General features: G+C 40.4%; 1 protein-coding gene across 3 annotated transcripts in view; it reads right to left on the bottom strand.

The window, feature by feature from the left end:
• The window catches only part of espn (espin), a 58,470-nt gene extending 36,351 nt beyond the window's left edge, over window positions 1-22,119 (bottom strand). For all 3 annotated transcript variants that reach the window (XM_088332119.1, XM_088332121.1, XM_088332118.1), the window contains exons 1-7: window positions 21,454-22,119; window positions 18,091-18,284; window positions 9,044-9,230; window positions 8,723-8,905; window positions 8,412-8,543; window positions 6,830-7,094; window positions 5,645-5,916 (exon numbers count right to left, since the gene is read on the bottom strand). In XM_088332119.1, the coding sequence (XP_088188245.1) occupies window positions 5,645-5,916; window positions 6,830-7,094; window positions 8,412-8,543; window positions 8,723-8,905; window positions 9,044-9,230; window positions 18,091-18,284; window positions 21,454-21,753 (1,533 nt within the window). In that variant the 5' untranslated portion in view covers window positions 21,754-22,119. The remainder of the gene's footprint in view (window positions 1-5,644; window positions 5,917-6,829; window positions 7,095-8,411; window positions 8,544-8,722; window positions 8,906-9,043; window positions 9,231-18,090; window positions 18,285-21,453) is intronic.
• Between the last annotated feature and the right edge of the window lie 200 nt (window positions 22,120-22,319).

Raw genomic sequence — 22,319 nt, 5'->3', positions numbered from 1 at the left:
TAAAAAAAAATATTTTCTTTACCTGTATAGTCCTTGCGTGTGAATAATACCCATAGTAAAGGAAGACGTGTCAAATTTCATAAAGCGTTGTGAATCAGGAGATAGAGTATTCTCTTTATCAATGCCCCCCACCAACCTACTCTTGGCTATACAGGGAGAGAATGTAGGCCACTTTAAAAGCTTACCTGAGTGAGACTTGCTGTGTTTCCTGGACTTTTCCCGCAGTCTCATCACAACCTCAGGCACAAAGCCCGGTAGGGCACAGTTGTCACCAGATCCAGAGCAGTAGCTCAGCGCCACACCTGTCACTCTACCTGCCCGTCTCACTTTACGCAAAAGACGCATCGATAACCTGATGGGCCGAGTTTGCGGTAAGCGCTGATGTCATCTGTGGCAGCCAATGCAGATTGGCTCATTTGGCCAGTTATGTAAAGCACGACAAGGCGGGTGCTTCCCTGATAATAATGTAAACCTCGGTACTTTGAACAGCACGGTGCAAAAAAAGAGCAAATTTACAAACCACTGATCTCAAAGTCCGTTACCTCTGGGATAACGCTTGTGACGGGCAAAATCACCCAGCCTGATTTACACAACAACATTTGACTTGAGTCAGCACAAATGAATTGACTCGTGCTTTCTTTATATGATCACCTGATCAGCTTAGCACACGAGCGTCAAACTCATGGCCCGTGAACCAAATGTGGCCCGCAAAATCATTTAATGTAGCCTGCGAGACAATGCTTAGAGAAGCACAAAAGAGAAATGAGCCACCATGACCTGCTGATTTAAATATGTCCACTGGATGTTGCCAAAGCCGGGCGCTATTCGAAAAGCACCTGCTGTAGCTGTGTTTGGTGACTATCATTAATCAACCAGAAAACATTGAGGAAACCCATCCTGTTATTATTTCACTTAACATGAAAATCATAGACGCATTGTTAAAGGAAATACGAAAAAAACAAAATACCAAAATAGCACCAGGGTGTCTTTTCAGAAATTCAAAGAAGCTATAGCTTCTACCTCTAATGTATGTGTAATCTAAAAGCACATTTCCCATTATTCAGGTCAACATTTTTGTTAAAAAAAAATAAAAATAAAAAGCAGAACGACATTTAAGTCATTAAACCAATCATTTAAATTAGTGTTTGTTCACTTTTGTGTCACTTTCCAGTCTACATGAGTGTCCCTGAGTTAAATAAACGGTAGTGTAAATGAATAGTTGTTCTTTAACTTTTTTTAACACTGCACAGTTTATAAGAACTACAAAAGATTACATTTAAGCGAAGGACAAAAAAATACTAAGAGAAAAAAACCCTTAATGATTGTGTTATAATCAGAATAATCAAATATTACATCCCTGAAAAATAATATAATTGTGAGCCTTTCAAAGAACCCCAGCCTCACACCTTTTATGCCATTATTTACTAGTACGGACGCCGTAACAATGTTTTTTCTTCTTCCTGTTTAATGTGCACACTCACATCCGTAAGCAGACGATGATCTTAAATATTTAATGATGAGTCAGCTCAGCTGGCCTTCATGGTAAAAAGAGTAGGAGCAAGACTAATTAAAATTCTCCTCCAACGCAATCGACACACAATCAGGAGCACACACACATAGGCATCAGGTCACTTTCACTATACCTGTGACAGACATCACTACAAATAAATGGTCTAGTTTCAAAAACGATTTACGGTATATAGGTATTTCTGTTTCCCTTATGCTTCTTGCATACGCATGATCAGCCTATATCAGGAGGCAAATTGCAGTTTGCACGCTACATACGGTCAACCGAGCCTTTTTAAATCGGCTCGATGGATAAAAAGTAAAACAGAAAGTTACAATAAATTAAAAAAATATATGTACTTTGGTGCCACGCTGGTCCTCAGTGTCTTTTGTGGGCCCCTCCTCTTTAAAAATACATTTTTCATAAAACATTGTGTTCTGCATTAAGTACATTCAAATAATCTCATCTCATCTCATCAGCTGCACCGCTTATCCTCAGTAGGGTCGCGGGGATGCTGGAGCCCATCCCAGCAATCATCGGGCAGTGGGCAGGGGACACCCTGGACTGGTTGCCAGCCAATCGCAGGGCACATTCAAATAATGTAAATGTTATTTCTAAGATGTTTTTATATGTGCATTTGCAAATGTATTTATCATCTATTTATTTTATTTATCAAGATATTTATTAAATGTCATACAAAATAAGTTGAGTTTTTAGAATTTTAAATGCGTAATGACAATGTTAGTCTCAAGTCAAGTCTTGTTTGTTTGTATAGCCCTTCATGTGCTTAAAAAGGGGCACAACTTCCTGTGGTGTCTCTTGGGCAAGTACAATCTGGCGGTGCCCATCCTTCTACAGCTTTTTTTCTAGCAGAAGTCTTCTGATCTGACGCAGATACAGCACATTCATCATCTGGTCGCTGTTATTTTTCACTGTAAATTGTAATTGGGGGTGGCATTAGCTCAGGCTTCTCCGTGATACATGTCGAAGTGTCCTTGGGCAAGACACTGAATCCCTAATGCCCCCAATAAGCAGGTGGGCGCCTTGCATGGCTGCATGGCCGCTATTGGTGTGTGAGTGTGTGTGTAAATGGATAAGTGTGAAGCACATTGTAAATCGCTTTGGGAGGTCTTCATTGACTTGAAAAGCCCTATATAAATGCAGACCATTTACCATTTACCATAATCCTGCTCTTCAGAGATGAGCGGAACTTCGGCCATTGAAAGGCAGCAGCGTATGACAATACTGATACTAGATCCTAAATCACTAAGGAAAAACGATGTTGTTCCAAGATTTTAAGTATCTTATCGTGCAATATGCGTTGCATTAAGTCAAGTTATCGCTTTCATATTTCTGCTTGAAAAAGAAACTTTGTGGCGATGACAATATGTCCTTTTTTTTTGTGACATTTTAAAGGCCCAAAGGCTCTTGGTTTGGTGCGGGACTTTGCTTTTTATATATTTTTTAATCTGTATTTAAATTGTTTATGTTTTTATAAAACTAAATGACTACATAAATCAAACAATCAAATATTAATGTTAATGTTATTTTATGAGTGATCTGCAGCCAGGTCACTTGCAGTAATAGAATTCATACCCATCACATAAGAACAGTTTGTCAACTTTGAGGCTTGCCTTGGTAATGAGCGTCTTCATTAGCCTTGTGAGACCTTGCTGACACAACAATGTCTTTGTGACCACTGTTACATAAGAGCAACAGTCCAACTAGTGAGGCACAAGGGAAAACGAGAGCAAGCGACAAAAGCATTCCCTTTCAATTAGACCAGTTGTTTTCTTCGGGATTCACCAGCTTTAAATGTGTTTCAAGGTCAATGTTTGTACTATTTTGGACTAAACAGCCGGTAATTTTTCATAAGCATAACTAGATGTGCAGCACGGCGGTGCAGTGGTTAGCGCATGTGCGACACAGTTCTGAGGTCGTGAGATAAAACCTTTCTCTTTAAAGTTTGCATGTTCTCCCCGTGCCTGTGTGGGTTTCCTCCCACTTTCCAAAAACATGCATGTCAGGTAAATTGGCCATTCCAACTTGTCCCTTGGTGCGAATGAGCGAGTGAGTTGTCGGTCTCTGTGTGCCCTGCGACTGGCTGGCAACAGGTTCAGGGTGTCCTCTGCCCACTGCTTGAAGACACAACCCTACTGAGGATAAGCGGTGCAGATAATGGATGGATGGATAACTAAAAGATGTCGGGCCTGCAATGTAAGAACTGCAATGTTGGTACTTTGATGGAAATAATAATTCAGACTGTGTCGGCATGTGCGACCATTCGCACTGATCGCTGCATGGCTCTGTGGCTAGGACCTTGTCTCGGCCCCTTGGCTTTGTAGCGCATTATGATTTGACCGATAACGGATAATGGATAATTGATAAAGAATATAAAACAATAAACCTTACAAAAAGGCTTTTCTCTTTTCTCTGATTAAAAAGGCTTACCCTCAATAGGCCTGCGGGGGTGCTGGAACCCACCTGAGCTATCTTTGGGCAGTGGGCAGAGGAAACCATGAACTGGTTGCCAGCCGGTCGCAGGGCACACCGAGAAAGACAACTCACTCACCCATTTACACCCAGGGACAATTTGGACAGGCCAATTAACCCAAAATGCATGTTTTATGGAATGTTGGAGGAAACCAGAGTCCTCGGCGGTAACCCACGCATGGGAGGAATGTTCAAACTCCGCAGAGGAAAACTGAAAGCCGGATTTGAACCCATGACCTCAGAACTGTGCCGCGGATGCGATGACCAATCAGCTGCTGTGCCGCATAGCATTACTTACATTTTGTAAAACAAATGCTTATGCCTGAAAATAAGGCTTGTTCTTTGGTTTCAATATAAATCCATCCATCTATCCATTATCTGCACCGCTTATCCTCAGTAGGGTCACGGCGGGGTGCTGGAGCCCATCCCAGCCGTCTTCAGGCAGTGGGCAGGGGACACCCTGAACTGGCTGCCAGCCAGTCGCAGGGCACACAGAGACAGGCAACTTACCCGCTCATTCACACCTAGGGACAATTTTGGACTGGCCAATTAACATGACATGAATGTGCAAGGATTGTCCGGAAGAAACCCACGCAAGCACGGGGAGAACATGCAAACTCCGCACAGGAAGGCTGATAGCTAAATTTGATCCCAAGACCTCAGAACTGTGCCGAGGACGCGCTTACCACTGCGACGACGTGCCGCCCCTGTTTCGATATATAATTGTATTTAATTGTATAATAATTGTAAAATAATAAAGGTTTTTATCTATTGCGGGTTGTTTACATAAGGCAAACAAGCTACATTACAGACAAAGCCTAACAATTTTAAAAGAAAGACATGTGAAAAAAGAGGAGTAGTGCGTACAACTATTGCATTTAAGAAAGAAATAATAGCAAAATTTGAAGAAGGTGTGTGAGTTTCCCTTCTTTCAGGAATACAGCTTCTGCCGACCGGTAAGAAATCCTATTCATAATTCTTTTCTTTATCCTTTAACCGCTCACCACTTGTTGTGGAGACCCAGGTGCTAAATGACGTGTAAACGACCTGATTTTTTTATTTTTACACGTTCATGTTAGCGTAATCTTCCGTACAAACGTACGATTAGCCTGGGTTAGCTTTACGTTAAATATTCAAGATAAACATTCAGGGTGTTGGAACGGATTATAACAATTTTACATTACTTTTAATTGGAAAAAACGGCTTCGGTGATCGTACAAATCGTTTTTCGTACAAAGAAACGGAACGGATTATGGTCGAGAACCGAGGTTCCACTGTATATGGCAAAATTGCATCTAGGTTTTGTGTCGATGAAAAAGTAAGAAACTTTAAATTGAGTTTAAGCCCTTATATTTACTGTCAAACTCAATTTAATTTAGAGTTTATTACTTTTACCTTGAATTACACAGCTATATTGATACTTGTCCTTCTCCACTTAAGCTACATATCTATGAAGTAATTACAGTGGAAAATTGTAAGTTTCAAAAGGTTGAATGAATACAATCATTTGGCCACATTGTATTCAAAGTCTCTCAAAAAGGAACATTTCCATCCATTTCAACTTTTTTTATGAGTCCTTACTTTTGTTCATTATCTACCCACCCCACACCCTTATTTTGAACATGAACATGAAAATATATTCACCTCCTTCTTGTTGTTGTTGCCCTCCACGTGGCGTAAGTTGCTCTTCACCTTTAGGAACTCGGCCGACGAGGCCTCCTGAGGGGGCTTCGGAGCTGGATAACCTGGTGGTGGTGGTGCGGTAGGAGGGGAATGCGGTGGAGGTGGGGGTGGATATGTTGGTGGTGGTGGTGGCAAAACCGATTCGGGACTTTTCTTGGGCCTGTCTGAGTCGATTTCGGGGTTTAACATGTCCATGTATGCTTGCATGTCGGAGATGGCGGTCTCTGGTGCACCTAAAAAAAGATTAAAACGTTTTTGGGGGAGATATCCTAAAAGACACTAATTGAAGGTGTAATTTGATTAAGAACATCATCGGTTGGTTCAATAAATGAGTTTGAATTTTTAATTACTTGGGACGTGGATCGACTTGACGTTGTGCTATAGGCGTTAGATAGCAACCAGAATCTGTTGCTATCAGCACATCCACCTCACAGTTTAGACGTCCTGGTTTTAATTACAGCTACTGGGCTTCTTGTATAAAGTTTGCATCTTCTCCCCATGCCCAAGAGCAATCCTGTATCCTTCCACTTTCTAAAAACATGACTGGGATGATCCCAGCAACCCAGGGACACTTGTTTGAGTAAGCGGTTTGGAAAATGAATGAATGGGATTTTGCTTCAGTGTTACTAAATCTGCCAGATGTGTATGCAATGGGTTTACGCTCACTATTGTTATTAATGTCATAAAGGTTATTATTGTGGTTACTATTATTGTCATTTTAAAATTTACAAACATGTTTAATGCCCCCCTTGGGCTGGGCCATGATTAGGTCAGTGGTATAAAAAAGGTTGGCAATCACTGGTAGGGGCAAGGAAACTTGATACGGAAATGTTTTGAATGCACTAATGATACCAAATAGGACTTGCTTGAAGCCTCAATTTACTGTTTGGCCACTAGAGAGCAGCACATGTATAGCACCTGTAAAAACAAACTTAATGTAATCTAATTATACATTTTGTCTTTGTAAACATGTAGATACGTTAACTGACATAGTTTTTAAAGATAGAATTTTGTAAGTGTTTTTAATCATGTGATATTTTTATTGAGCATGCCATACTCGAGAATAGTGTCACCTTAGGCAACCTTTGAAAGCAGTTGGAGATGAAATGTAAGAGGATTATAATTTGTATTAGTATTGAAATGTACCTGAGTGAGCGACTGTGTTCAGCTGTGGGCCTCGAGACAATGATAGACTACATCTCTTCTCTCCGGTGCTGGACTGGCTTGAGTTGGCCGAGCCATAGTTAGATAAGGAGCTGGCTGGTGAACTGAGGTCAAAATGGGCTGCTTGGTTGGTAGGGGGCATGGTGGTGTTGGGAGATGAAAGGCCAGAATCCTGCTGTTTGTTTTCTGGTTCCTTGCTCTCAAGGTCAAGCGAAGGGTCCCGAGACAACACTCGGTGCTCCACACTCTGAAAAGACACAAAGAAGTGCTATTAATACTCGACTTTTATGTTAACAAAGAAGCTGTACAGAATTTGCAACTGTGTTACTCTCTGCCGCCATCTCCTAGCTTAAAATCATGATCGCAGCCTCAGTTAACTCGTTCATAATTCACAGGCAAGTACGTGCATTTCTTAAATAGTCTCACATACACTCTTACTTTTATATCCTTCTCAGGGCTTGGGTTGGCGTTTGTACACTACTAGAAGCAGGCTTTTTCTTACTTTCACCATTTTCATGCTACACTGACAAATAAAATAAAAACCTGTGGGGACGAGCATGACAGTACTCTCCGGAAGTCGCCCCATTCCTCAAACCTAATGTGTCCTGCCCCAAGCGGTTCTAATAAAAGTAAAATAAAATCAGAAAGGCGCAGTGGAAAATAACACACAACGGTTCTCTGAACTCAGTTTTGCATTTTTAACACATACTTAAAAGATAAAATATTTAACTTTCAATTTTTTTAAAGACACTTCAGATGATGCACCGAACATTTAAAGCTCTGCGACCATAGTGTGGTTTTATGTTTTCCCTACCAGACCATCAGATGTGGCACTTCAAGCACTGAATATTCCCCTTTGAGTATCCACAGGGAACATTCAGTAGTCGAAGAACTGCCTTCGGCAGTCTTTTGGGACTCATAGAACCTTAGTTACAGTCCTAAGTTACCTTCAATTTAATTACTCAACACTAATGAAACATCCCTCAAGTGATCAAGAAAGTTCTAGAGACCTTTACTTTCTCCATATCACTTGGACTTTTGTCTCACTGTCCCTCGTGACAACCAACACAAAAGGGTGTGTGTGCTTCCTGATTGTAAAGAGTTATAATTGTACTTGCCATTTGAGAGACATATTGTTCAATTGTAACACTGCATTTGCACTGTGGTGACATGTGTTTTAGAAACCAACATCTTGGCTCTGTAAGAAATATTGTGACACACTTTGACTGTTGGTGGTTGTATTTTAGAATACCTTGGGGTATCTGTTTGTATTAAAGAAAATGTTACCCTTTTTAATGTACCCCAATATTTACTGGAATATAATTTTGTGTTTGTGATTTAGAACAAGACATAATGTACAAAATGTTCTTATTAAAAGTACTCCTGTTCTGACAAGTACAAGCAGAGCTCCCATTGGCCCAATTAGTGCTGACAATGCGCACCGAGACTCTGGTTTATGGAATGCTCAGACCTTACTACAATTATTGAATGTTTGACAAAGAGTGTTAGCAAAACGCTTAAATTTCAGTACACTGTGAAGTCTCAGCGCTATTCTATTACTCACCATATTCTCAACAGTGCGTAAATACTTGGCGCACTGGAAGTGTCCATTGTACTCAGCCAGATCAGCCCCCGTGAAGCCATCCTGGTCCCTGATGCCCAGATCCACCCCATTGACCACCAAAATCTGGCAACACTGGGAAAAGACACAAGTTATTAAGTATACAGTTAGTGATTTTCATGTTTTGGATCATATGCCTGGCAGGTGCCTGTGAAATTGTATAAATTCAAGATAATCATTGAAAACAGACCAATTTTGAGAATATTAACAGCATTGCGTTCAAACTAAAAGTGAAGAAACAAAATCATTTTCACCTCAAGTTCACCATTCTCTGCAGCGTCATGAAGGGGAGTCCCTCCCCAGTTGTCAGTCACTATCTCGCCACCGTGCAGTAGCAACCAGCTCAGAACTTTTGCATGACCGCGACTGGCTGCAAAGTGCATGGCGGTGGCACCGTCGGCATCTTTGTCTATCAGACTGATCTCTGTGAAACTTATCTGCAAAGACACTCATGATCTTATTTGAAAATATCTATTTAAGATGATACTTTGCTCTTAAAGTAGTCCTAGAATTTCTCTTGGACATATGTGGCATTTACATATTGATATATTTCGAGTTGTTCCACTTGCACATACCAGCCAGACAATGACGGTGTTGTGGCCCATTTGGGAAGCAGCATGCAAGGGTGTCATCCCATCATTGGCTCTGATGAGTGGATCAGCTCCACAGTCCTTGACCAGGAACTGGATGACCTCCAAATGGCCCTCCTGGCAAGCCAGGTAGAGCGGTGTGGCACCATTCTTAGTTTGGGAGTTGATGAAACTATCAGGCAAAAAACCAACGTGGTGAAATTAAGATACATGCAAGTCAGAATTAAAATATGGCTGACATAAAAACATGTTGCAAGTAGAATTTTAATATGTAGTACCGAAGCAGAGGAAATGTTACAGGAGCTGTACAGAATTTGGAACTATGTAACTCTTTGCCGCTTATCCTGGCTTAACGTTATGATTGCAGCCTTAGTCAGCTTATTCATGATGCGCGTGTAAGTACATGCATTTCTTTGATGCACTCAAATAAACGCTTTTCTAGTGATCTTTCTTGGGGTTTGTTTGGCTGTTGGACTTTATTTGAGTCAGGCCTTTTCTTGCTTTCTCCATTTTAGTGTTACATTGATAAATATGAATAAATGAAAATCCTGTGGGAACGAGCATGACGTCACTCTCTAGCACTCCCCCGTTCCTTGAACCTAATGTGTTTTGCCCCGAACAACTTTGCTCAGAGTAAAATACAAGCAGATAACCAATGTGGAGAATAAAGCACAAGGGCTCTTTAAGCTCAGTTAGACATTGTTAACACATATTTAATAGAGAAAATGTTTAACTTTCCGCCTTTAGGCTTAACCAAGTCAATAATTATCTTTGACCACACACTTTAAAAAAACTGCTGGTTACAGTCAGTCCACTGAGGAAATAACATGTGTATAAAGCATCAACAGTAATTGGAAATTTGTAAAGCAACACACAAAATAGTTCTTATGCCGGGTACGTCAAGCAAGAATGGACTTTTGACAAAAGTTCATGGTGCAGTTGTAAAAACAGACGGGAGTGTCAATTATTAAGTTTATGGAATTTAATCTTGTTTTAACTTCTGTGGTAGTTTAAAAAATAAATAAATACATAAACAAACCTGGTTACGGACATCTACTTTCGATGTTTCTGACAATAAATGAGATTTTGAATAATGCGATTTTAAGTTTTTTGCTTTTGAGTCCTTAATTCCTTTTCATCAGGGGTCAACTAAATTCTGAAATACTATGCAGTACTATTTACCTTAAATAACGCTCTGAAGTCATTATTGTTATGAACACAAAATGATCAAGGACTTGACTGATTTATTACAAGAACCATCCGATACACTCACAAATAGATAGTCCTTCGTGTGGTTGTCAGCAATGATCTTAAGGCCTACCAAGCATCAGGGATGAGTTTGCTATTCAAATGACAATGCAAAAATCTTAGACTGAGCTTCTAAAAACAAGCAGAAGAAAGTCTGTAAGACTGCCTAGACAAATAAGATACTTCTTTAGGCTGTTTTGTACATGGACACAGTTGAACTGATGAGTATTCTTCGGTTTCAAGCTGTTGACTATATGTATATACATTCCTCAAAATAGTCTTTCCTACATCAGGTCGATGACAATAGCTTTATTACTTTGAATGGTCATCCCGATTTTTCCCAGCCTAAGCCATGCCCCCTTTCTCTTGCATCCAGCCGAGGATCCCGAGAAAATGTCATACCATCCATCTATCCTTGTCCCACACAGCGAGGTCAGGGAGTGACCAGGCACTTCCCGATCAAATCCTATAAAGTTGTTCTTTATCTGGACATGGACAAATGAGCAACACGTCTCCTAAGAGGATTACCACTCTACTGGCTTTGCCAGACTGGCTTGTGCCTAATGAAGGGTTACTGCTGTTGAAGGTGGCAGAGTAAGTGATGACTAGCTACAGACAAGTTAGAAAAAAAGTGAAAGCTGATGCTCCAATCCTGTTGAGAAAACCTCACCGATCCCTCACTTGATAGGATGTAATGTAACTCAAGGCCAACACAAAGGCCTACTAAAGGAAGCCAAAAAGTAGATCCAATTTTAGACTTAGTAAAACCAGGTCCAGTTTGTGGTAAAGGGTCAAAACATGATCAGTATTTGAACCAGCCACAAGCAGACAAATGAAGTGTAAATGTCAGAGATTTGGATTTATTTATTTATTGACCACATACTTCTACTCTGTTGAATATGAATGGAATTATGGTAGCCCCACAGAGGAATAACTGAAAAGAATCAAGGAACATCAGAAGGAAGAGAACAACAAAGGAACAAACTTTTTACTTTCTGTGGCAGAATGAACGATACAATTAAGATTCAAATGGAAAGACTATAATTAATAAACTGGATTTGTGTTGAGTTCGTCACTCTTAATTGTCATTCTCCTTTAAAACTGATATAAAAGAAATGTGAACTTGCTTATTTATTGGTCTTCAGACATTCTGAACCACTGAACACAATGAAAATGGCTAAATGTAAACATTTCTAAATTCTAACTGAATTAACTCAGAAAATACAAAAGACGTATGTGCCTTTACTTCAAAATTGTTCTGTATATCTTTTTGTTGTTGTCTTTTCGTCGACTGAATCCTATTACATGCACCTAATTACAGGAGAACTATTGACATAGGTACAATGAGGCTATAAAAACATGAATTTAACAAAAAGATAAATGGGTTTTACTCGCAGACGTTAGTTCCGTTGTCCTTGCTTGTGGCCAATCATTAAAATAGTGAGAAGGAAAAGTTGTTTATTTTTAAGTTTTCAACTTCATTTCCTTAATCGATCATCCTTGATGATGAACTCTTGAAATGACTCTAAATCTTTGGACTTCAAGGTTTTGACATCTTGCTTAAGTCTGTGATGGGGCTACATTTTGATAATACAGTATTATTGTGGATTAAGACACGTTAAATTGTGATCTCGCTCAAAATATAACACAGGCAAAAGGCCATCCGACACCTTTCCAACAAAACCAAATGTGAAATTCGACAACCAAACACAACCCCCAACTGTAATGGATGATACACACTATTAGCTCCATGCAGCAATTTGTTTTTCTGTCATTACATTGCCAGGTCCTAAACTAATGATGTAATTCAGGAGTCATGTTGTCCCGGCCATTTTTCAACGACAACAAACCCGAGCCATCCATTCACCTCCTAAAATTCGTGGATACAGATTTGGCCCTTGTCATAAATCTTAAAACAGGACTGCTTATCTTGCCGCCACAAAGTTCCGTGGCAGACAATGCTAGCGGCAAACGATGCTTTGGCCATTCAAACGTATTTGTTTTCCTCATTAGCTTATCGCAGGTTGGCGCTCATGTGCGTCGCTGTGGAGATGGTGACAAACAGCAAGGAGGGGGCGGGGGAGAAGAGTGAATGGGGCCCAAGCTATCAGGGAGCTATCTGTCCTTGGGCCTCATTAAGTTTTCAGCAGCTCGGGCCTACCTAGCTGCGCAATTGCAAAACAACAGAACAGCTCCATTTTTAGCATGGGGAACTAATTTCGTTCAAGTGTGTTGATATGGTTCCCTCAGTTTAAAAAACTAATATAAAATAGAGTAGCCTTGGCATTTTTTCTTGTGTTGCTTTTAAATTGTAATAGGCTTTTTAACACAAATGCATCAAGAATCATTATATGATCTTTTTACAGTTGCTTCTAGTATTACTTTTTATGATAGGTAGTTTGAGAAGTAAATCATACTTGCTCTCACATATAAGATCCTACTCTCGCACAACTGTACTCACATGCATGTACAGTCATATTCATGCACAAACACTACTCTACTCTCTAATACGCACTACTATACTCTCACACATACTATTGTATTCTCATATACACACACTTCTATTCTTTATGTGTATATGTTGTACATTTTGATGTCAAACTAGAGTTGCTCCCACTATAGTAGTACATGTGAGAGAGTATAGTAATATACTGTACATTAGTGAGTATAATACCATATGTGTGACAGCATAGTAGTGTGTTTATGTGTGTATAGTGGTATGTGTGCAAACATTTACTGGTGTAAGTATGAGAGTGTCGTGGTAAGTCTGAGAGTATAAATTAGTCGTGGGGCGGCACGGCGGAGCAGTGGTTAGCACATTTGCAGCACGGTTCTGAGGTCATGGGATCAAATCGATCTACCAGCCTTCCTGTGCGGAGTTTGCATGTTCTCCTCGTGCTTGCGTGGGTTTCCTCCGGGTACTCTGGTTTCCTCCCACATTCCAAATACATGCATGTCAGGTTAATTGTCCGGTCCGAATTGTCCCTTAGTGTGAATGATCGAGTGAGTTGTCCGTCTCTGTGCGCCCTGCAACTGGCTGGTATCCGGTACAGGGTGTCCCCTGCGCAAAGACAGCTGGGATGGGCTCCTGCACCCTCACAAACCTACTGAAGATAAGCGAGGCAAATAATGGATGCATGCATGGATGGATAATGGTAGTGTGTGAGAGAGTATAGTAGTATGTATGAGAGAATAGAGTTAAGTCGTATATGAATGAGAATACAGTACTTTGTGTGGGAGAGTATAGAAGTGTGTATGCGAACAGAGTAGATAGATAGATAGATAGATAGATAGATAGATAGATAGATAGATAGATAGATAGATAGATAGATAGATAGATAGATAGATAGATAGATAGATAGATAGATAGATAGATAGATAGATAGATAGATAGATAGATAGATAGATAGATAGATAGATAGATAGATAGATAGATAGATAGATAGATAGATAGATAGATAGATAGATAGATAGATAGACAGATAGATAGATACTTTATTCATCCCCGTAGGGAAATTCACACTTCCAGCAGTCTAGCAGTAGTACGTATACTAGAGTATACTGTAGTAGTGTTTGTGCATGGGTAGGACTATGTCTACATGAGAGTATAGTTGTACACGTGTCTAAGTATGATGTTATATGCAAGACCAAGTATGATTTTCTTCTCAAATGGCCTCTCATAACATTTCACTAATATTTATAACTCTTTGGCCTGGGCTCATTTTCCGCGACTGGACACCTTAAGTCGCCAGATAATTTCTGTGAACAGTTCCCTCTGTAATATTTCTTTGGTCTTCTTGTGAACATTGCAAATAAAGGGTCTTTGTTTTCCCCCTGTCCAAATCTCCACTCCGTTGCCAAAACCAGATGCCTCTTATGTTTTCTAGTAAGCTGAGGGAAAGGGGCCGGTCCTTGTTGCGACTCGAATCCCGCTGAACCACAAATGACCTGGCCACTGATTGGGATAAGTTAGCACTGTGATTTGTACCGTTTCAGTGATTGGAGCTATGTGCCAAGTTTTTTTTGTTAGAGTGGACAACCCAGCCTCCCTCATGTGTTAGCAGTGTCCATGGAAATCATTCAGCGCTGTATTATCTCTGCAACCAGGTCTGAGTCTGACTCCACTGATAAAGGACAGTAGTCATAAACAAAGCACAGGCACCTTATACATGATGCAGTACAAGCAGATATCGTGTACTATATAACAAAAGTATTGGTCCGCACGTAGACACTATGGTAAATACCGGTTTGTGTAGAACTTCAACCCCATCTAACTCTTTTGTGATGAAGTAGAACAAAGAGTGAGTTGCAAGGTCACCTTAATCATCAATACCTCACTTGTACTCAATGTTGGGAGTACTACGTTACAAAGGAACGAGTTTCTGGAACCCAATTAGTTTTCTCGTTAACAAGTACTGTAACGTGTTACTGACAATATTTCTTTACCTAATTGTCGTTACAACAGGCTGTGTTTTTTCCGATTCTTATTAAACAAATAAATGAAATTACTATGCTCTCTGTCATGAACAGGAACACACTCACACATATGACTTTCACAGCAGTTAAAATTTTCAGCCAACCCATCACTTTACTTCTAAGACTTAAATAACAGTTCCATCATTCGACTAGAAATAGTCCAGGATATCCCTGATCCACTACACGAACATTTCATCCCACTACTATCAAGGCGCAGGAACAGGACAATCAGATTCAGGAGGGCCCACCCCAGGAAAATCCTGATCCCTGCTGCCATTACCCTTCTAAACAACAGGCCCTGCTGCCCCATCCAATCAGTCTACCGTCATTGTCCCGCACTGTCATATATGTTTGTCATTCTGCCGTTTTTGTAATTGAATGCCTGTTATTTTCCCCTGGTACAGTCGGTAGAAGTGAATTTCTCTAAGGGGGCCAATAAAGTAAATCTAAATCTAAAAAGCAGAAAATACATTACAATGCATTATATTCATTGACCGTTCCTTCTCCGCTAATAAAGTAATACACAACCCTCGTTCCATCAGCAACACAATGCTAAAAACATCAATATGGTAAGACTGGAATATTTATAACGCCTAGTAAATGCAACTGAATACAGTTATGAGGGTGCCGTCTCAAGCACAGAGTACGTAGATTATTTTTCCCTACTGATATTCTGATATTTTTCCTACTGTATATACTCTGCTCGCATCCAAGATGTTATATAAAATACAAATAAAAATAAAATGCTAAAAACAAGGGGTCAGTTCGTATGCACATATTCGATTGTGTGTCACCAGTGGTGAATGGTAGGTAGTGCGTAGGGGAGAGGCGTGGCTTATACAGGAACACAAACGTGAACATAGAATTTACAGCAAGTGAGTGCTGAATTTTGGTGTTTTTATTTTTAAAATTATTTTGCAATACACCATGCCTGAAGAAAAAAGTCATTGTCTTGGACAATACCTGAAAATCAAAAACAAAACATTCAAATGGATTGAAGACAAAAACCAAAATGGATGCAGATTGTTTCAACTGTTGGAGGCTCTCTAGACTGCTCAAGAACAATAAAAATGTCATCCCCTCTGCACGTTGGTGTACACGTTTTCTTCTATTTCTTTTATCAGGTGGCTGTTTTTAAACAGATTTAGGTGGTCAGCTTCAATGTGAGTGTAGAAGGGAATTTCTAACTAGATTCAACTTTATTTCTGTGTAACGTGCTACTTCGTGGTGTCAGTATTCTGGGGGCTCACAGTTATTAAATGAAGTAACAAGCAACGGTAACTGATCATTTTTCAATACACAGCTTTAACTTTAATCACTGAGTTTAATAATAATTCTAAATAACTTACATAAGCAGCACATGGAAATTGCACGAGTTTTTTTTTTTAATTGACAAAATCTCTCAGCGAGTCTCTTAGCCTCAACTGGATTTAGGTATTTGGATTGCAAAACTGGAATCTGAAAAGCAAAGTTCAGCTTATGCCTGACCAATGCCAGACTATAAAGTACATTTGCAACGCCTGCCCAAAAGCTTATTCACTCGTGTTTTTGCAACTGCCCTGACTTGTTTACTAAGTACAGCGGAATTGACTGTGAACAAAACTTACAGCTTTTTCTTGAGCCTCGATAGGCTTCAACCGTTTCTGCCTTTAAGATACTTGTGCCTTGTCACTTAGGTGTAAAAAGTATTTATGCTGATAAAATTAACACATCACGAAAATGAACAGCGTTCACCATATCGCAAAAAAAGAAAAGAATATTACGCATTGGAGCCTTGAGAACAGTGTTCTAATTAGGGATATGTTTCACATTAGAAATATCTCCTTGTGCATAAAAATAAGATTATAAGCTCTCTAAACTAAATCCAAAACGTGCCAAACATCTAACATTGATGCTTGTTTCAGTGACAACAAGTTGATGTACTCATCAGGAAGCAGTGACTCATTCTATTGTCCAAGTAATGACAGGTGTATACACACATTTAAAGGGTGATTTTGTCATTTGATTTTTTTCATCCTTTTACAATATGTCCCAAGCCTAGACCTATCGATAAAGATACCTTTCCGTTGAGAAATTTCAGGAAATTGATGCAAAATCGGACGCTTTGTCACATCACCACTGATAAAGGTGACAAACCACTTTGTTTCAAATTCACAACTGCAATTTACGCTAAGCAAAAGGCGGCTCTGGAGCCACATGCAGTCCTTTGGTGCTTACTACTAGATCCCGGGATTCGCTGTATTTTTTTCAGTCGTCTTGGGACCAAGAGGTCGCTGGTTCGATTCCCGGCTTCTTTTGAGTTTAATGTTGAAGTGTCTGTCCTTGGGGAGACACTGAATTCCTAATGTCCTTGACAGGCAGGTAGGTGCCTTGCATGACTGCCTCTGTCTATTGGTGTGTGAGTGTGTGTGTGCGTGTATGAAAGGGTAAAGTGTGAATTACATTGTGAAGAGCTTTGGAGGTCTTCAGTGACTCATTAAAAGCAATATACAAATGCAGTCCATTTACTCTTTTTCCAAAAATGTTTGATAATTAAAACATATATGGTGTCTCAAGGAGGACAAACATGACACCATATATATATATATATATATATATATATATATATATATATATATATATATATATATATACGTTTCTCACAAGTTTTATAACAAGAAAAGGAAGGGGTTGCGCCCACGACCCGGGGATTGCTAGATGCGGGAAGCAGGCCGAGATAAAAAACGGATTGTTATTTGGGATGGGAGAACAGACGTGGTCGAAATCAAAACAGGTCGTAATTCGGGACGGGAGAGCAGACGGGGTCGAGATCAAAACAGATAGTAGCGTGAGACAAACAGGAGCAAAAAAACGGGACAGGCGAAAAAGGGCTTGCCGTGTAAAAACAGAGATTCGCAGACGGAATGACAAAAGGGGACTGACAGGACGGAGTTTAAATATTGACAGGCAGCCAATCCGTCAACAAGCTGCAGCAAGCGCCACACGGGCGGGGTAAATTGGGTGCCATGGCAACCGTGACATACGGGTGCGGCCAATTACGCGCCATGGCAACCGTGACAGAACGCTGATATTCCAATAAAACTTTGATAAATCGTCAATCCTTACGGCGTATACAACGCAATTCAGTTCGAATGTATATAAAATACAATTTATCCAGAAAATCGGATTTTGTATGTCATTGGGAATGCAAATAAGCTTTGCGTAATTTATTACAAGACAAAAAAAAATTCATGAGACTGAAAAGTCAACTGTTCATCAGCCCCTATTTTGAAAACGTGCAGCAATAAAAACAGTCTGCTTGTTCTTACTTTGGGCTGTGCCCCAGTAACAGCCGGAGCGAGGACAGGTCTCCCTTGGCAGCAGCATAGTGAACCGGCAGGGCCCCCATGTCAGTGGCGGCCCCGGGATCCGCCTCCCCAGTCTTGAGCAGCCAGTCGGTGATCTCGTGGTGACTGAAGCGGGAGGCCAGGTGGAGGATGGTGGCCCCAGAACTGTCTTTGTCCTGGAACCAAAACAAAGTTGCAGTGCTACTGTGACCTCAAACGACCACTCAAAAAATGTCTTCCGCTGCATTTAGGGTTTCTTAACAGACCGAATAACATTCAAGATGAGAGAATGAAACGCTAAAACACCACGATAGGTTATTTTGCCATTGTGAATGATTCAAAGACTCCCAAAACTGCAATACTTAATCGTGATAGTAATATACATTAGATATTTATTATTTTGTCACAATTATTGTCATGTCCAGCATGGTCGCCGTGGCGACCGGCTGGCCCCGCCCCCTGGGCACCGGCTGTAGTAGATCATCTCATCTGCGTGTGTGCTTTTTAAGGGCGGGTTGTGGGTTTTGCCGGTTGCTGGTTCATTGCTTTTTCTGTTCTGTTTTGCTCTGACCTGTTTTGTTTGATTCGGAGGAAACCTGTGTTCGCACGTTTTGAGTAAAAGGCTGTTTTGTGAGTGTCCCTAGTCTTAGTTCCTGTTTGCCTGTAAGCCTGTTTTTGTTTTGTTTTGTCCCTGAGTGTTGGACGACTTTTATTTCCTTAATAAAAGTATCTGATCGTTTACGCGATTGAGTTCATCCTTGCTGCCTCCTGCCTCCGATCTGGTCCGGTCTCGTGACAATTATTTTAATATCATGGTACAAATATCTAGTACAATTAAAATGACTTAACTAAAATCACAATTATTATCCAACAAAAAACAATGAAAAAAACTACAATTGCAGCGGGATCATGGCAAAAAAAACTTGTAACTCATTTTATACAGAAATTTGCAGCTACAAACGCTTAAAATGATTTAAAATATATGAGTGTGGAGATTATCAAAACAGACATAAACCTTGAGTGTTGAACTTGAACTAAGTGCATAAGTGTTACTAGAGCAAGGATGTCCAAACTACGACAGAAGGACCATTTGTGGCCCATCAAATGTCTTTCAGGGGGCCGAACCATATAATGAAATATCATATTTGAATTGTCAATGATGCTAATTAAGTTAAAAACAAATAGTGGATGATGTCAAATGGATAATTACATTACAGAAATATAAACGGTTTCTTGCCGTTCTGCTTGGTACCAGGTGAAATTTATGAGGAATGATCCTTGGACTGTCAATTAGGTTCGACTGCTGTTGAACTTTAAGGTGGAAATAGTCTGTTGTGCTGGGTCGAGGACACCCTCTTATTTTTTTATTTCAATAAAGTGAAAAATGATGAGTAAGCCGAGCACTGGAGCAGAGCATTTCCATTGAAGGTTTTATTACATTAAAACAAATTAAAAAAACCTGAAAATATTCTTGGCTTGTGATTACAGTCAGAGCTGCTGCCTATACTTAAAAAAAACATTTATGAACTTGCAGTTTTGAGGTGGTTAAAAATAATAAAGCCCCAGATGCATGAAAAACCTCAACAAAAGTATTCTGACCCTTAAAAGGTATTTGAAGGTGGTCTTGCAAGGCCAACGCTCCATTCCTCAGCAAAACAAATATCACTTGGAGCACACCAAGAAGTAAAAATGTAATTCACATATAAGGATAATCGTATTCATAAGGTGTATCAATTACAACATAATGAATGAATCGATGAAAATAATCATCTAAGTAAGTACTTGAAAAACTCAAACAATTATGACGATAAATGCAGTGAGATTATTCAATTTTCCAACAAGAGCTTGTAACTGTCCACAAAAATGGCTATCCTCCTATGTTTATTTCTGAGTGATATAAAAAGTTAATGCATTTCATAGGAACCCCTAAATTTTTCCATTTTTCTTTGCGCTCCTCTATAAAGAAAAAATGTGGCTCCTATGTAATAAAGCGGTGGTCCGCATCCTCTTCTTTACTACGGTTCAGTTTAATGTCTGACAATATTCTCCCAGCCCGGCCCAGTAATGACATTAATAATAACAATGATTACAACCACAATACAAATAAAAATAAGTCTAAATCCACTGTGTGATCCAGATATGGGCACTCCGAATCTCAAAGGCTACATGTCCTACAGGATTTTTGAGGTTTCTCTTATCCAATACAGATGATTCCAATCACCAGGATCATAAACAAGCTCCTGCCATTATGCAAATGAGCTGATAATTTGTATTAAAATCATGCAGGACATGCAGTTCTTCGAAGACCGGTCTAGTGTAATTAATAGTGTGATCATGAGATAAAATATATTGCCCTTTTTTACCTTGCCAACAGTCCTAGCAATGTAGTGGTTAAAATAGTGTGGATCTCTCTGCCGCGATTCAGGTTTGAATCCCACAGCCTTTTCAACTTGCTGCCGTCAGGAAATACAGTACGGAGTCTCTGAGCCAGAACCGGCAGGCTCAAGGATAACTTCTTCCTTCAGGCTGTCAGGACTCTGAACTCTCTCCCTGTAACCCCCCTCTCCCTATTTACATTCTAACTTGTTATTTGCATAGTATTTATTCTAAACCTTCTAAATTTTTATTTTCTATATGCTTACTTTTTTCTATCCTGTTATTTGTTATCTGTATTTATTGCATGTTTGCATGTGGGGTGAGAGGAAGCAATCTCATCTGTGACATATGTTGTGCACATAGCCTATTTGACAATAAAATTGTCAATGGAAAGAAAAATACATGTACAGTTTACACAAATTAATATGGTATTAGCAAAAATAAGCGTTTGGCCCGGTATCAAACAACCCATGGCCTGGTACTGGTCCGCTGCCCAGTGGTTGCCGACCACTGCATAGAAGCATATTTTTTGCACAAAGGTCCTTGGTACTATATAAGTGCCCTGTGTTCTAAACAAGGACAAACCGGCTCAGAGACAGCTCCTTCCGCGGGGCCACCCTAGACGAGCGCACAAAACTCTGAAAACATTTATCTTGTAACTTTTTTATTTTTTTGATGCTTGATGTTATTGGACAAAACTGTTGAGAATATATTCATTGCAACTTATTTGGGGATTCTTGTTGCTGCTAAATCTAAATGCACAGATTTTCATTGCGCTATTGTTACAGTGTACTATTATTTATCATTGCACTGTTAATACAATTTATTCCAGTCTGTAAGCGCTATAATGTAGACATTATACCGTCTTTTTTCTTTCTTTAAAGTCTTTGGAACATATTTAACCTGGAGTGCCATGTCTAATCTCGTTGCATACAATATTTCGGTCCCAGTCCCCCACTCACGACTCACCTCTGGCCGACATCCACCCTGCATCAGCAGCCACTGCAAACACGCCAAATTGCCGGTGGCTGCGGCATCGTGCGCCGGACTCGCTCCGTTGTGGGCCAGACAGTGGCCCGGCAAACCGGCCTCTTCTACCAGGAAGCGCACGCACGCTAGTTTGCCCGCCCGGGCTGCGTGATGGACGGGGGAAGCCCCCAGCGCATCCTTGACGTCCCTGGTGAGCAATCTCGAAGCCAATTGCACCTTCAGGGTTTGCACGTCTCCCTGTCTGGAGGCCAACAACGTCCGCTCGCCTTCGACGGCCATGGCAGCCCCCCTCCCTATTTCTTGGTTCCGTGCTACACTGGGCCACGACTACTTCACCGCGCGGATAACCTCAGCGTTTGGAGACCCCCCATTCTGCTTCAGTTCAGTGCAGTCAAGTCCATCCCAAGCTGTGTCAAATGAGAAATTGTCCCGCTCCACAGCGCACGACCGGCGCGGGGCGGGGGTGCACCTGTTGCGCACGGTACTCTACTTATTTGAATGTCGTTTACTCGTTCGAGCGGTCTATTTTCCAACAACTAAGTCGCGTCATGTGTTTCCGAGAGTATTTTTCCTCTTCTGACAGATGGCGACATGGGACTGAGCGCTTGTTAAATAATCCATCAGGGGGAGGATCACTGAGCTTGTTTGGAGGTGGTTGCATTCTGAAAATCGGCTCACGGGTTAAAGGGCCAGCACCGACATTACGTATAGATGCGCGTCAAATGTGCGCAACAAAGCTTGAGTCATATTCAAATCCAGATTTCTTTATATAGCACGTTTTAGACACCTAAATGCAACTAAATGTCCAATAAGATAAAACAATAATACATAAAGTTCACCCTCCT

The sequence above is a fragment of the Urocampus carinirostris genome, chromosome 3 (genome assembly GCF_059441175.1).
Source record: "Urocampus carinirostris isolate Australia breed hairy pipefish chromosome 3, RoL_Ucar_1.0, whole genome shotgun sequence".
Lineage (NCBI taxonomy): Eukaryota > Metazoa > Chordata > Actinopteri > Syngnathiformes > Syngnathidae > Urocampus > Urocampus carinirostris.
The sequence above is the reverse complement of the archived record's forward strand: the minus strand, read 5'-3'. Positions and strand labels throughout refer to the sequence as shown.